Source organism: Balaenoptera acutorostrata, chromosome 9, assembly GCF_949987535.1.
Source record: "Balaenoptera acutorostrata chromosome 9, mBalAcu1.1, whole genome shotgun sequence".
NCBI lineage: Eukaryota > Metazoa > Chordata > Mammalia > Artiodactyla > Balaenopteridae > Balaenoptera > Balaenoptera acutorostrata.
Window position 1 is genome coordinate 48,974,310 of NC_080072.1, and position 12,142 is coordinate 48,986,451.

Genomic DNA, 12,142 nt, shown 5'->3' on the forward strand with positions numbered 1-12,142 from the left:
CTGCCATCAGCACCCCCGTTCAGGTACTTCCACAGCACTAGAGGCCTCTGAGCCCACAGGCACTGTCCAGGCACCTCTGCTGGGTGATTAGAAAAGGTTAATGATACTCTGTGTGGCGGCGCTATCTTCTAGAAGGTCCTTAGCCCACATGTGTCAAGAAGGCCAGGACGCACCGGAAACGACTTGTGCCCCCAGCCGGGATGACCTGTGCAGGGTGACAGCCCTCCTGAGTCAGCACAGCCCCGGTCCCCTGATGGGAGAATCTCCTGGTCTATGTGAGACTCTGAGGTGTGATTGTATACATCTGCCGGAAACCCTGGGTTGACCTGTGTGTGTGCACACACGTGTGTGTGTTGGTGGGAGGGGCACCCACAAATTCTAACTTGGGAAGCCCTGAAACCCCCAAAGGTGCTGAGATTAGAGACAACAACAATTCTCAAGAGAAACTCTGAATCCCCAGGCCAGTGACAGGTGCTTGTTTGTAGAAGGATCTGCTTTTAACAAGCCTCAGGCGGTTTCAGCTGGTTTCCATTTTGGATGCTGTCTGGACAGACTCATAGAAGAGCTCTGTCAGAATTATTTTCTATCAGTGACTGGAATCAGTTCCCTTTGAGGGTAGGCTGCGTTACAAGGCAGGTCTGGAGAGTCTGTGCCTACCAGCCACAAGCATGTGCACCTGGGCCAGCAAGAACATAGTGGACCTTAGCAGCGGGCACCCCTTTTACACACATGCCTCTCAGGGGAGGCCTGGAGATAGCCCCGTAGCCCATGGCAACCAAGGAGCCAATGGGTGGCCAAGGATCTGGTGCTGCCATGGCAATGAGCTCTTTTCCAGTGGTAATGAAGAGAATGGAGTAGAGTGGATGTAGAAAGGCCTGCACCTGTGCAAGCCCCAGGGACCCCTCCCCCACCCCGACCTCCACACAGGCAGGAAAGCCCAGCTGTCCTCGGGACAGACCACAGCATCAGGGAACATCAGGTGGCCATACTTCCCTGAGTGTGCCTGGGTTCCTAGGTGCTCTGGTGCACGTGAAAGCAGTTCTCATGTATTGTGAGTTGGTGTGTGTCCAGGTATAAACCAGTTAGCAAGTGGATTTCTGACTCTCTGAAAGATATGAGTAGTCTTGTGTGTGGGTAGTGGGAGGCAGGTATTCCCCAAATATAGGATGTGTATGTGCACGGATAGGCAGGAGTACACCTGTGTGAGCCCGAGAATCAGTGTGTGTGTGTGTGTGTGTGTGTGTGTGCGCGCTTTAGGTTCGGATTGACTGTCTCCAGGAATTCATGCCCTGAGTGTGTGAACCGACCAGCAGGAGAGTCTTTGGTCCTGTGGATGCATGCCTGCAGATGTATGGGTGTGTGTACGCTGCTATACTGGCGTTAAGACCGGTGTGCTAGGCCTAGGAGGGGGCTCAGCATCGTTCACTCCCTCCCCAGGCAGCCACATGGCACTGACTGCCCCAACAAGGCCCACACAGGCCCAGAGCACTGGCCTCTTCCAGCAACCCCGGCGGATAAGTGGGGGAGCGAAGCAGGCTAGTTCAGTCCACTGGGGCCCCCAAAGTTGGGGCAGGAAGGCCCAGAGCCTCCAACCCGCGCCCCCGGGGCTCGGCCAGATGAGGAGGGTACAGCTGCCCTGCGCCCCAGTCCAGTGTCCCCAGCCAGCCCTGCGCTCCGAGTTCGGGGTGGTGGGCACCTTGGCCCGGCACCCTCGACCCTGCCCCAAGCCCTCAGCGTTGGAGGGTGGTGGGCCAGGCCCGAGTCCCCCAGTCGAAGAGAAGGTGGGGGCCGGCGCCCGCGTACCTGTAGGGAATCCAGTCGGAATGCGGCTTGGAAGTCATGTCTCTCGGGGGCGGGGCGGCAGCTGCGGCTCCGGAGGCCGGGGCCCGCGGGGGCCGGCGCGGGGGCCCTGCTCAGCTCCCGGGCCGCCCAGGGCCGCATCCTCCCGGGCCGGGGCGCTGGGCCCCGCCGAGGCCCGCGCTGCACGCCAGGGCTCCGGCCGCGGGCTCGGCGAGCGACTGCCTGCGCGGCGCGATGGGCGAAGCGGCGGAGTGCGCGGGGCCGCCGCGGGCGGGCGTGCGCGCGCGTGAAGGCGGGAGAGGCCGTCCGCACCGCCCGACGCCGCCAGAGGGGCTGGGTTCCGCGCCCAGGGCCCGAGCTCTGCGTGGTGGCGGCGGCGGCCCGCCCCCTCCTCCCTCGCCCCGCCCCCGGCGGAGACCCCACCCCCAGACCGGCTCCGGCGTCCCAGACGCCCCCATCCCCCTCACCGAAAGCCCGGGTCCCCAGGCTCCGCACACGTGACCGCGCCTGAGCCCACTTTGGGTGAACAGGCGCTGTCACTGAGCGGGTCTCCGACCTCAAGCCTGAGTTTCTCCTTCTGTGAAACGGGGATAATTCTAACACCCGCCTACCTGGCCTACCTATCTCCACTAAGGGATGGGAAACCTATGCTCAAATGGAGGGGGAGGGGAGAAGTAGGGGGTGGGACCCAGTTGTATAGGAAGGGAATGATGCCAAAAAAGACCGAAAGAGGTCCTGGGGAACGTTCAGGTCCGAAGCATGGAGGCTGACCTTCCCCCCTCCCTGCCGCCTCCAGTTCTCACATGCCGCCCGGGGAACCTTCTTTCTTTGGTTTTAGTAAAGGAGGTGTTTCCTCATTCCGGAGGAGTCCTTCCCCTCTAAGCTATAGGAGTCAAGACAAGGATACATTTACCGTCTATTGCGTCCCCAGCCCTTGTAAATTTATATTACTTAATCTCCACAACAGCCTTGAGAGGCAAGTAGTTGTTCCTGTTTCCCAGAGAATAAAGCCTCAGGAAGGCTAAGATGCCCAAGGACATAAAGCTTGATAGCCATGGAGCTGGAAAGGAACCAGGGCCTCTGCCCTCCAAAGCCCTTTCTAAGGGCCACACTTAAACGGAGGCAAAAACCTCTCAACAAAGATAATCTTAAAGTTTCTGAGCACTGAGGAGGTCCTGGCTGTGACAAGCACCAACTTTAAAGCAAACTGTGGCATGTTGAGGTGAAGGACAGCAAGTCCACAGCAGGGCTGGCAGAAGCAGGGAGGAGAGACCAGAAGATCTTGGAGGGGTCTGCTGAGGGGCACCGTCTCCACACTGCAGGTGGGTGTCCTCATGTGTACCCTGGATTCAGCAGTGCCATCCCCCCAACCATGCCAGAAAAGTGTCCATGTGGGATCCTTTGACTGCCTGACTGGTGGGGAGAGAGTGTAAGGACAGCCAGATGGGCTGAGGGAGGGCCCCATCCTGCTGCCCTGGGTCCACAGCCGGGACTCCCCACCCCAGGACTTTGCCAGCCTTGCAGCCTGACCCATTTGCTATAAAAACAATAACCAGGACATCTGGAGCATTTGCTGAGCATCAGGTGCTAGCTATATACTATAACTCATGTAATCCTCACAACCACCCTAGGAGGTAGGTGCTATTATCATACCCATTTTATAGCAGAAGAAACTAAGGCACAGAGAAGGCAAAGTTCTTGCCCAAAGTCACACAGCTGGTCAATGGTGAGGCCAGGATTCACACACAGCCCTTGTCCTTAGCTTCCTCCTGCCTATCACAGTTCTTGCAGGGCACATGCACGCACGAACACACAGCCAGCCTCCCTCTTCAGGCTTCTGGAGTGGACAGGTCATATCCATCTCCATCTGGCACAGCATTGACGCTTGCCAAAGGCTGTGACCTCTGATTATCAGCCTCCAAGAGCTATCACTGTCAATGGGGACAGAGAGCAGACAAAAAAATTCACCCCAGAGTAGGGTGCAGGGGGCAAAAAGTAGGGCTGTTTCCTTGCCTGCTGGGACACTTGGTCTGGGCCTCCGTTTTCACCCCTGTCGGGCTCCCAGGAGGGGCAGCAGAAAGGGACTGGTCCCTGCCTTGGAGACCAAGGCAGCATAGCAAATCACTACCTGAGGGCCTCTGTCTGTCAGGACCTATGGACAGAACCCTGCACGGAAGCAAGAGGTCAGCCCCACCCTCCAGACCATCAGCAGCTACCACTTCAGAGATGAGCTTAGACGACTTCCTCTTCAAGAACCTGAGGCTGCTTTTCCCCTTTATTCCCAAATTATCTGACACCTTAAAGCAATCAGAATCAAGTTGGAAGGTCTCAGGAGCCTGGAATAATTGAATCTATTAAATAGACACTTTAAGTTCTGTCCTAAGGGAGCAAAATCTGGAGTCAGAGTGAGGTGCAGAAATAAGACAGCTCTCCGTGTCTCTTCCTGCCGAGGCTGTGTGTGCACATGGGATATGGGGGAGCCAGTGGGGCTGTGTGCAATGTATGCGTGTGTGCATGAGTGTGTGTGTGTGTGTGTGTGTGTAAGGTGTCCGTGCAGTCAGAATGGGTCTGCACGGGAACATGTGTTAGTTGGTATGTTGATGTGTGTGCATGGGGAGGATCTAAGCGGGTGCTTCTGTGAGTTCTACGGCGATGTGTGAGTGTTCACACTCAACTCAGAACTGGTGGTGGGTTTTGCTGCTTAGATGACTTCCCTGGTTGACATTTTAAGCCTAGGCCCTTGGCTTCTACCAAAAAGCCACTTCAGAAAGCAATGTGAAGAATACTGTACTAAGCTGTGATTAAAATACAGCTGTGCTGTACACGGACCCTTGAAGAAGTACCTAAGCTTTCTAAATTTAGCCCAGGAACAAGGTTATCTCTACTGAAACATAGCAAACCCACACGGCCTCCTCACCACCTGTCCAGTTCCTCAAGGATGAGGTATTTGCTGTGAATTTAAATTCTCCTCCTTGCATGTTAGGCATTTTCAAACATAGGCATGGTTTGTGAGTGGAGTGAAAGAATGCATGGGAACAGAAACAACCCGAAGGAGACCCTCACATCTGCCATCCCAGCTGGAGAGGACCCCAGTGCAAGCTCCCCTCAGCAAGGCTCGTTCATCCAAGGAAGAAGGTTAGCGTTTTGGCACCTTGCTACTTCCATGTGGAGTCTTAAATTTTCTATTTCTAATTTAACTGTTTTATTGAGTGTGGGCCACCTCTCATCAATTTTGGAAGCAAAAGGATATAAATAATAAAAGAATATCTATTCAGATTGGGTACCAGGTCCCAAGGCGTCCTGCCTCGTAGCTTGGCGTTGTACCCTCACATTCTGAGGGAGGCAATGCAATCAACCAAACAGCAGCTCAACCCAACTGGGCTCAAGGGTCCATGCAGCACTTTGGCAGGCGTCAGGCTCAACCCTGCTCTCAGGGAGCTTTCAGTTTGGCAGGAGAGACAGAAAGCACCAAGGTTCTGGAGTCACAATCCAGGTGTACAAAGTGTTGGGAACAGCCAATGGTACTGAAGGAAGGGGAATCAGGTTAGGACAAGCATTTCCTGAGAATAAGAAAGGATGATAGTTGAATTGGACCTTGAAGGATGAGGAGGGTTTGTGTTTTTTTTTGGCCGCACTGCAAGGCATGCGGGATCTTAGTTCCCTGACCAGGGATCAAACCCACACCCCCCCCCCTACAGTGGAAGCACAGAGTCTTAACCACTGAACTGCCAGGGAAGTCCTGAGGAGGGTTTTGATAGACAGATAAGAAAGGAAGTGGGGGGGAAGTTTAACAGTTCCTGAGATTCTATGGCTGGCCAGGCGTGGTCCTGGGCTCTTTCACCAAAGGGCATTCTAGACAAAGAGGATGACATGAACAAAGGCAGCGGATGTGAGAGTCTATGACCAATGCAAGTGCAAACCTAGGTACAAATCACCTAATGTGGTGGCATATTGGTGAGTGGTTCAGTGTGGCGCAAGGGTCAGGTCACATGGTCCCCTGAGCACCCAGCTGGGGGGCTTGGATTTTATCCTGCAGCCAGTGGGGAACCACTAAAGGGTTTTAAGCCAAGGGTAACCTGTCCAGATGTACCTTTTAGAAAGAGAGAATTGGGAGCAAAATGGAGGATAAAGGGAGACAAGACCAGAGGTATTGAAAACTGTTAGATGGTGAATGGTAAAGTCCAAGGCAGAGATGAAACCCCCTACACCAGAGCCCAGTGCCTTGCAAAGCTGTTGGACAGATGTCATGGCAAGATGGTGGCTCATGCATGCACAGCCAGAGAGCGCCCTCTGAAATCCCCCTTCAAACTGCAGAATATACAAAGACCACTGCCCCATTACACAGGATTAAAGTGAGATAAATAGGCTTACTGATGTCTGTGGAAAAATGTAGGGTAACCACTAGCAGAATTTAAAACAATATGTCGGGCTTCCCTGGTGGCGCAGTGGTTGAGAGTCTGCCTGCCAATGCAGGGGACATGGGTTCGAGCCCTGGTCTGGGAAGATCCCACATGCTGCGGAGCAACTAGGCCCGTGAGCCACAACTACTGAGCCTGTGCGTCTGGAGCCTGTGCTCCGCAACAAGAGAGGCTGCGATAGTGAGAGGCCCACGCACCGCGATGAAGAGTGGCCCCCGCTCGCCGCAACTAGAGAAAGCCCTCGCACAGAAACAAGGACCCAACATAGCCAAAAATAAATAAATAAATAAATAAATAATTTTGTAAAAAACCAATATGTCTATTTTGTCTCACTGCCTAAGAGAATAGCAAATAAAAATCTCCACAACAACAACAAAAGTGACCCTAGTCTAGGGACTTCCCTGGCAGTCCAGTGGTTGAGACTCCGTGCTGCCAATGCAGGGGATGCAGGTTCGATCCCCGGTCGGGAAACTAGGATCTCACACGCCACAGCGCACAGCCAGGAAAAAAAAAAAGGAAAAAAGAAAAAAAATGATCATAGTCTAAAGGAAACATAAGACTCAGAAAGCATAAAACAAAGTAATAGGAAGAAAACCAAAGGTAATGGTGATGAAGTCAGTGTACATGGAGAGCCTATGAGATTGGATCAGATGTGACCATCATTTGTGGAGAACATACTCTATGCTGGGCACCCTCTACATGTTTCATGAAAGCAATATGGGCAATAGGGTGATGAAATGGAACTTCAGTGAGGCTCCGAGGCGATAGGTATCACGTTCCAGAGTGAGGTGGGACACCACCAAATGCGACATGGAGAAGAGGCCGTACCATTAGCTGGCACGTTTCTGGTACATACAAAATATAGGAGGCTGAGAAAAGGGTTGTTGGAGGTTGAAAAGGAGTTTTAGAGAAAGCCACCAGGGTCCAGTGAGCCCTGAGTGGGAGGGGTGGAGGGGTTATGGCCTTCACCTCCAGTCCGGAGAGAGGCTTGAGGGGAGCTCAGTGTGTGGTCACAGTAGTCTTGGGACCACAGTGCTGGGGCATCTGAGTCACGCCTGTCCTGATGGCTAAGAAGGTGCTGCCGCTTCAGGGTCAGCCTGTGCTCTCAGGTTTGCGGGGTGATGGATACAGGATTATCTCCTGTGGACCAGTGTGGGCCCCAGCATGAAGAACAGGTGTGACTGTCTTAGATCCCAGCCCAGAGGGCCCCCTTGTCAGGGGGAGGTCACAGTGCGGGAGGGGATGAGTTCAGCTTTCCCAGGGCCTGAGAATGGGTCCATAGGATGAGCCATGGTGAGAAAGCATCACCCGCATCAAGGGAGCTTTGCTTGGGGAGACATCCCAGTGATGGAATGGTTCCTAAGAACCCACAAAACACCCCAACGATAGCAACGGCCCAGAGAGTGTGACACCAGCTCATCAGAATATCAGTCAGGGAAGAACTTTCCTGCCCCTCTCCTCTCCTGCTTTGTGCCTTCACCTTGGACCCTGGAGAGGGTCAGAACTGCAGGATGGACCTTCTCCCACAAGCAGCTGGCCTGCAGTAGACTGGGATGGGCAAGAGAAGCTGGTGTAACTCTGAAGTTTAAAGTTTGTTTTTTTAATCACAATAGACAGGACATATTAATTACTGACAGGACAACCTTTGGTTACCTGGAAACGGCCAGAAAAGTCATGGGACTTACCCTCACTTTCATCTAGGTTTAGGGGGAAAAAACAGCCTCAAAGAATAAAATTAAAGAGACCACAGGACACAAAAATAAGGTTGACTTTATGATTCCATCTCATGAGTCATGCCTATTCAACCCAACAGCTACACATGGCTTCTCTCATCTAATCCTCACAACAACACTATGAGGTAGGTACTGTTACTATCCCCATTTTGCAGATGAAGAAACAGGAGGTTACATAACCTGCTCAAAGTCCCACAGGAAATAAGTGAAAGAGTTTAAATCAAACTCAGGCAGCTGAGAGTTCTAGAGCCCACAGCGTAATGGCTATCCTCTAGCGAAAACCCAACGATGATGGCCTTAGACCTTCAACTCATTAATTCCTGTCCTAGAAATCTAGCCAAGGGAAACATGCACTGGAGTCAAAAGTTTATGTACAGAGATAGTCATCCCAGCTTTCTTTTTTTTTTTTTTTTAATCAGAGAAAGGTAAAATGAGTCCATAGTCAGTTTCTAAAAGGGACTATCACTTAAGAAGAATAAGTACCAGCTTTATTTCTAATGGGGGAAATTGGCAGGAGCTGGGGTTTACAAAGCGTCTATCAGTTGGGACTTGGTTAAGTAAATAATTCTACGTTCATAGGATGGATCACTGAGCATCCTTTATGAGGAATTTAATGACAGAGGAACAGGTTTATGAGATACAATACTGTAGGAAAGTTTAATGTCCTATAAAGAAGCTCCATACACTGGCACATGCACAAATGGTCTCAGGAAAAGTTGCCCAGGGTGAGAAAGACGCAGTCCAGTCCATCAGTGAGGCCACCCTAGGACCACATCCTCCTTTTCAGGTGGTCCCTCCTTCCAGGTGCTGGCTTCCTCTTAACTCCAGCTTTCGGCTCCTTAGACCTCCTGGGGACCCCTCCACAGCACAGACAACGCCCTGCCACCGTGGCCGGGGGGAGACAGACAGTAGACAAACAGCGCACAGGGGGTTTGGTAAATTAATAAATAATATTTTAAAAGCTGTGCAATTGAAATATCCTTAGTCACCTCATGTAGTATGATATATTACCGAGGTGGCACCCAGGTGGCCACACTCCAATGCACGCAGGCATTAAAAACGTCGGCAATTTTGAGCCGGGAAATTTATCAATATCTTGGAGGGGGATGGGGAAGTGCGGGAAGTATACTTAATACCTGCTCTTTGCCCAGTTTACCAGCTCCACTTTGAGGATCTGCTGAGCTTCTTCTGCTCAGAGGACCCAGACCGGGGTGGGGTGTGGCTGGGAGACCCGGAGCTGAAGCACAGCATCCCTGCCTGCTTCCCCACAGGGCATCTAAGACCAGCTTTCCAAGGAGCAGGCGCTGAGGTTATAAATAGGAAAAGGTTTCTGAGGAGAAGTGCCCAGGCCCCTGTCCTCAGCCTGCAGGAAGGGTTTGTTTTACCAGCGTTATTGGATTTGCAGATAAGCAACAATGAATTAAGCTGATCAGGAAGGGAGGGAGGGAGTTCTCATTTGTTCATAATGCAAGATTTATCTAGCAGAGCCCTCTCCTTTGTCAAACAGAGAGCCACTGCCTTTATATCCTCCAGCAAAGAACATTTTATTTTGTAACCTTTCAGAAAAGCCTATGAGTTTGCGGTTTTGACCAGTTTTTTTTCCCCCTCATCTAAGAAAACCACGGTTATTTAAAATGTGAAATACATTTTAAACAACCCTACTCTGAATTCGCAAACCCATCTCTCTAGCAAGAGGAATCAGACCCTGAAATGCAATTTAAACTATTCCCAAAGTTTATTACCCCTAACACATCATCTTTTCGCTCCGTGGCCCTTCCCTTTTGCTGCTAATGGTTCATAAATATAAGATTCTAATCAGATTCTAAAGCCACCAGCCATTCTAAGGTCACTGAAGAAGCGATGTCCTCTAAGGTAGAGCTAGGGGATTAGATTGGATTTTCTCATCTCTGAAATGGGGAGAAAAGTCCCTAAGACCTACAGAGGCAGCAGGTATAGATGAAAGAACACCAGACCCAGATTCCAGTCCTGGCTTTGTTGCTGATGTGCTATATGACCTTGAGTGAGTATGTGGCCTCCCTGTGCCTCATGAAATTCAGGGGGTGGGATGTTCTCGAAGGCTACCTTCCAGCACTACATTTCTCTGATATTTTAACTCTTTACAGCAGGGCTGTTAGGAGACAAAGGAAGGTGATTAGAGTCTGCTCAACTCTGAAATAAGGATGAAAGTCTTGCATTTTATAGAAGAAACACACAGCAGTGAAAACACACTAGACTTAGAACTGAATTCTTGTCCTCTCTGTGCTGCTAACTCATTGGGTGGCCAGGGAACCACTTGCCTGGGCTCGCCTCAGTTTCCTCATCTATTAAGTGGGGACAATGCACCTCTTGCCTACCGCATAGGGTGTGTGAGGCTGAACGCAGAGAAGGAACGTGAACCTGTGATCGCTGTGTCGAGAAAGTCCAAAGCACCACGGGGATGTAACAACATGTAGTAATTAGAGCTTCCACTTATTGAGCCCTGGTGTGGAGCCAGCACTGTGCTGAGCGGTACCTGTATTATCTCACTGATTGCTCACAGCAACCCTGAGGAGCTATTATACGAAAGGAAGCATAAGCGCTGTGGGTGGTCACAACAGCAAGGATTTACTCGCCTTGGCCAAAGCCTGTGCTTCAGGGCCTGGGCCCATCTCAGAGGAGGATGAGAACAGACAGTCCCAGCGGCTGCTGCCCTACCTGGGCTCTGGGGGGCGAGGAGAGGGCCCCTCCGCCTCAGCACCTCTGAGCTCTGGGCAGCCCCTTCTAGACCTCAGGTGAGACAGTGCCCAGGGCTGGTGGGGCTGGGTGGGGCGGTACCCACCTCTGCCTTTCTCCAACTCCAGGCTGCTTCGGACCTCTTTCTGCATCTCTCTCCCTGATTCCTGGTCCTCATCACAGCCCACCCTCTCTCACGTTTCCCCTGCAGGCACCACCCTCCCTGCTGCCGCAGATCCTGCCCCTTTCCTGATCCCACCACCCTGAGGCTGGCATGGGGCAGGTGGCAGGAGTGAAGGGCTCTGCTCAGTGGGATGAGGCCCTGGATTTTGGCTGGATCCTCTTAGGCCATTTGGCCCTGTCCGGGCCCTCACACTCGTCAAGACTTCTGTGGTCTCCCTGGAGGTGGGCAGGCTGGGCTGGCCCTCAGAATGGACTTCAAAGGTCTCCCCTCCCCATCCGGTGGGGCCCTGGGAGGTGCTGTGTGTCCCTCTAGCTCATGTCACCCTCCACTCTGCCCCAGCCTCCTAAACATCTGCTCCAAAATTCCCCACATCCCTCTGCTAGGTCCCAGCTCCCCATACTCACACCTCAGCCCATCTGGCTTTCAGGAGTGATTAGAACCCATTTCTCTGGCTCAACCCAACCTATTTTTTACTTTGCCTCATCCCACCTATTGGCTCTGATACACTGTCCCTGGACCCCGACCAGGGCAGGTGACCAGACACTTGCTAATACTGTTGGCCAATGTCCTCACTTGATCCAAACATGCCTTTAGTGTCTTGGATGTTGGGAGACCTAAATTCCAGGTCTGACTAAGTCCCTGGCCTCCTACATGACCATCAACAAATCTCTTCCCAGTTCTCTTGGCCTTGGTGTACCCATCTATAAGATGATGGGGTTGGATTAGATAGTGTCTAAGGCCTCCAATATCACTAGAGTTCCAGTATCCAGGGCCCCATCTGACAATTTACATTAAAAGGACGCACATTTCCCACCTCCCACTCCAGAGGCCCTGGGAGAGCTGAGTAGGGAACACTCAGACTAGGCCCACCTTGCTCTCATACCCCTAAGCAAACGTATGGTGAGCAGAGACCATCCCTCACCCAGCCATACACCCAGAAGACACATGGGAGATGCAGAACACACCCTGGCAATGGGTCTGAATTCCTTCCTTCCCCAGGAAAAAGAGTAGAGGTGATAAGCACACATGAACAACCCAATGGAAAAGTAAATAGACAAGTCCTAGAAAAACTCCAAATGGTCACAAATATGTGGAAAAACTGGTACCTTGATATTTCCTCCCCCCACCACCCCATATCCAATCCATCACCAGGTCCTGCTTATATTAAACCCTAAATATCTCTTCAGCTGGTCCCCTTCTTCAATCTTCTCACCATTTCCAATGCCACCACCCTCGTTCATACTACTTCATCTGTGGGATCACCTGTGTGCTTCAGGTGTCCACTCTGGAGCCAG

The 12,142-nt window shown here is 52.0% G+C and overlaps 1 protein-coding gene across 6 annotated transcripts in view; it reads right to left on the minus strand.

The window, feature by feature from the left end:
• TUB (TUB bipartite transcription factor) overlaps positions 1-12,142 on the minus strand; it is an 89,972-nt gene that overhangs the window by 25,341 nt on the left and 52,489 nt on the right. Inside the window, exon 1 of one of the 6 annotated variants that reach the window (XM_007172816.3) lies at positions 1,804-2,036. The exons of 4 other annotated variants lie outside the window; for them this stretch is intronic. In XM_007172816.3, coding sequence (XP_007172878.1) covers positions 1,804-1,841 — 38 coding nt within the window. In that variant the 5' untranslated portion in view covers positions 1,842-2,036. Of the gene's footprint in view, positions 1-1,803; positions 2,037-12,142 lie in introns of those variants that run through there. One more of the 6 variants, XM_007172817.2, reaches the window with a different exon arrangement.